General features: G+C 33.4%; 1 protein-coding gene across 1 annotated transcript; it reads left to right on the forward strand.

Moving 5' to 3' along the window:
* The first annotated feature begins 1,008 nt into the window (after positions 1-1,008).
* On the forward strand, positions 1,009-2,633 carry LOC133302926 (trichome differentiation protein GL1-like). The gene is made up of 2 exons (XM_061502756.1): positions 1,009-1,185; positions 1,607-2,633. Exons 1-2 carry the CDS (start codon positions 1,038-1,040, stop codon positions 2,443-2,445), a joined length of 987 nt encoding a protein of 328 aa, XP_061358740.1. The 5' UTR covers positions 1,009-1,037; the 3' UTR covers positions 2,446-2,633.
* Positions 2,634-3,328: the final 695 nt, after the last annotated feature.

Raw genomic sequence — 3,328 nt, forward strand, 5'->3', positions numbered from 1 at the left:
TATACAGCACAAAAAATTATACTTTATTTAATTTTAAAAATAGTGTAAATATTGGATAAAAGGCAATTCAAAATCTAGACAATACAAAATTTTAATTTTTTGTCATCCATTTTTCCAAATTACAGAATTTGGTCTACAAGCACGAGAGAGAGAGAGAGAGAGAGAGAGAGAGAGAGAGAGAGAGAGAGAGAGAGAGAGAGAGAGAGATAGAGAGAGAGAGAGAGAGAGAAGGACCAATAACTCCTACCCTTCATTTTTCTAACTATATTGAAAGGAAAACAATATAAACACAAAGTGTATCATAATAAAATATAATATACTCTATCCAATATTAAATTTATAATACTATCTATTTGTCATCAAACAACTAACAATGCAAAATTAATTTGTAACTCAACCTATATTGTTCTATTTCCATCGTCCCTTTATATATTATATTGTTCTGTCTGTATTTTCCCTTTAATATGTATCAATCTCAAACTAACATTGAGACAGTTATATGTATATGTAATTCTCCATCAACTTCATAGCTATCGCTTAGAAAATGCTTCAATTTATTACGGTCACAAATTGGAAATGAAGCAGTCTTTCATGCAGGAGAGATGTCCCTTTAGTAAAAACCATAAGGTAACCAAATTAGTGGATTTGACATAACGTGGTACCATGGTTTACACTAGAATAGTTGGGGGAATTCGAAAACGAATGGAAATAATAGAGTTTTTTTATAATTAAAAAATAATAATAATAGGAAAGCAAAGAGGAATTCGAATATTGAATAAAGAAGTTGGAGGACCAATGACATACCATATGTGGGTCTTTCTATGTACAAATGTTTACATATGGCACAATCTATATCGTGTGAAGACAACTAAAGTGACTTCCCATCCACAACCCTAAACCAACCTCTCCACTTTCTTATAAATCTTCTTCTAGACTTCTCTCATATGTGCTTGTTTGTCAAGAGTTCTTGTAGCAAATCATTTGTGGTGATCTGAGCCACCATCATCATCCACACAGTAATTAAACAGTACCCTACCATGGAGGATTCTTCATCAGGTGAGGAAATCAAGACTTGTCTCCGTGGTCACTGGAGACCCGCTGAGGATGAAAAGCTCCGGCAACTTGTTCAACAATATGGTGCCCAAAACTGGAACTCAATTGCTGAGAAGCTCCAAGGAAGATCAGGTATGTATATATATATATCAATATATCACATATATAACAATTAACTTGGATTACATATCTTTCCCATTAAAATAAAATCTAGATAGTAGGGGATCTAATTCAAGAGTTTATCTTGAATATATTGCACCTAGAGCTAAGTTGAGTTATATATATCTATATGTATTTAACACATATATTTGTTCCATTATCTATTAATTAATTGAGAGGGAATGCCCTCATAAGGGTGTTATTTGTGACCGAAAGTTCATAGGTTCGTGTATGGAAATTTTTTTATAAAAATATGAGAATAAAGTTACGTACAATCAATTCTCACCTCTATCCTTACAAGTATATCAGGGTTTGCCTTATGCTTTTTAATTTATCTATTAATTAATTGCAAGAAAATTATGTAACCTTAATCATATAATTTTTTTTTTTTAAGGGAAAAGTTGCAGATTAAGGTGGTTCAATCAGCTTGATCCCAGAATTAATAGACAGCCATTTACAGAAGATGAAGAAGAGAGGCTATGTACAGCTCACCGAATTCATGGGAACAAGTGGGCACTAATAGCTAGGCTATTCCCAGGTCGAACTGATAATGCTGTGAAGAATCATTGGCATGTTATAATGGCACGAAAACAAAGAGAGCAATCTAAGCTATGCAGGAAGAGAAGCTTTCAAGATCTTTATATTGATTCTAACACTACTTCCTCGTCTAATAATAGTTTTCCTGAAAAAGGAACAAAACCTCATGAACTATTATTTAGCTCAAGAATTGGGTTAGAGAATACCACATACTTTGACTTCAGGAACCTCTATAATAAAGAAAGGATGATTGCAGCAAACTCTCCACCTAGTCCTTTGGCCCTTTTGAATTTTGGATCCAATATTGCATCGTTTAGGAACAGTCCTCAAGTAGCGGATTCGTCATTTAGGAAAGAAGGGAGAGATTATTTCAATAACTCTTGCTCTAACATTAACCTCTCAGAAAGCTCAAAAACTTCAGATAGATTTCTTTACAGAATTTATCCAAATCCTTCATCCTTCGGCACCTTTTATAGTAGGGTTGTTGTTCCAAGTCATTTTGGATTCCTTGATTCTGAAAAAGATGGAAATGGAAGGATAAAAAGGGACTTGATGAGTTTCTGCGATAACTCATCCAAGTTAGCAAAGTTGAGGGTTTCTTCTACAGAACAAGATCAAGTAGATGAGTCCAACAATATTGAACGGAAAGAAGTTCCTTTCATTGACTTCCTTGGTGTTGATGTCTCTTCATCATGATGATATCAGTGAAGTATTTTTAACCTTCTTATAAAAATAACCATAGCTTAGTTTATTAGTTCTCTACTTCTAGCTAGTTTTCCCTCCTTTACAAAATTTTAGCAATTCTAGTCAATATCTATGCATGAGTACTGAGTGGGGCTCATCATTGTAAGAACAAGATTAAACACTTTTGTCCTTATGAATCATGCTAGTCTCAGTTACCGAGCTAGTTTGAGAAGCACATTTGCTGCATGTGGTGTTCGATGAATATATATATATAGGGAGTACCAAGGTATTGAAAATCTGCAGCTTTTTAATTACTGAAATTTCTTGTTTCTTTGTAATTTCAACTTGGATCGCTAGCATTTAGGAAAAAAGAAGAGTGGCTCTAGATGAAATAAATCTTGGGTGCATCTGTTACACTTAGATTCAGTGCATCCCACCAATAAAAGTATTACACATGAGAGAAGATAAAGAGAATTTGGCAAAAGAGAAAAAATTTTAGTAATATTTTCATTGATGAGATATACTGAATTTAGGTGTAACAGTTGTACCAAAAATTTATTCATGTAGATGCATCTATTTCTTCTGGCATATTAGCTTATACTTACTAATTGCAGGGTTGCGAGTGTAGTTAATTGTAACTAATAAATGAATGCTTTGCTGGCATTATTAATTCTTCCCTGCTCAATAATTCGTGAGATTGATGCATAAGTCCTTGTTCCTTGTGTGTATGGAAGAAATGTAGAGATGAAATCTCACGGTAATTAAATAAATGAAGAGATTGCATCGTACAATAAACATTGATTTTAGATGTTTTAAATTATTTGCGGTCTCTCTTATGAGGTGCCAATGTGCTTTGGTTATTTAGTTAGTTTCTGAGTAATTAATGCTCATCTTT

The sequence above is a fragment of the Gastrolobium bilobum genome, unplaced genomic scaffold (genome assembly GCF_033153095.1).
Source record: "Gastrolobium bilobum isolate Gb01-03AN ecotype WA unplaced genomic scaffold, APGP_CSIRO_Gbil_v1 utg10412, whole genome shotgun sequence".
Classification (NCBI taxonomy): domain Eukaryota; kingdom Viridiplantae; phylum Streptophyta; class Magnoliopsida; order Fabales; family Fabaceae; genus Gastrolobium; species Gastrolobium bilobum.

What these genes read in the sequence shown, in the direction of transcription:
- LOC133302926 (XM_061502756.1), top strand. Translation starts at nt 1,038, where the DNA reads ATGGAGGATTCTTCATCAGGTGAGGAAATCAAGACTTGTCTCCGTGGT. An exon ending in GAAGCTCCAAGGAAGATCAG is followed by an intron (nt 1,186 to 1,606) that starts GTATGTATATAT and finishes TTTTTTTTTAAG; the next exon opens with GGAAAAGTTGCAGATTAAGG.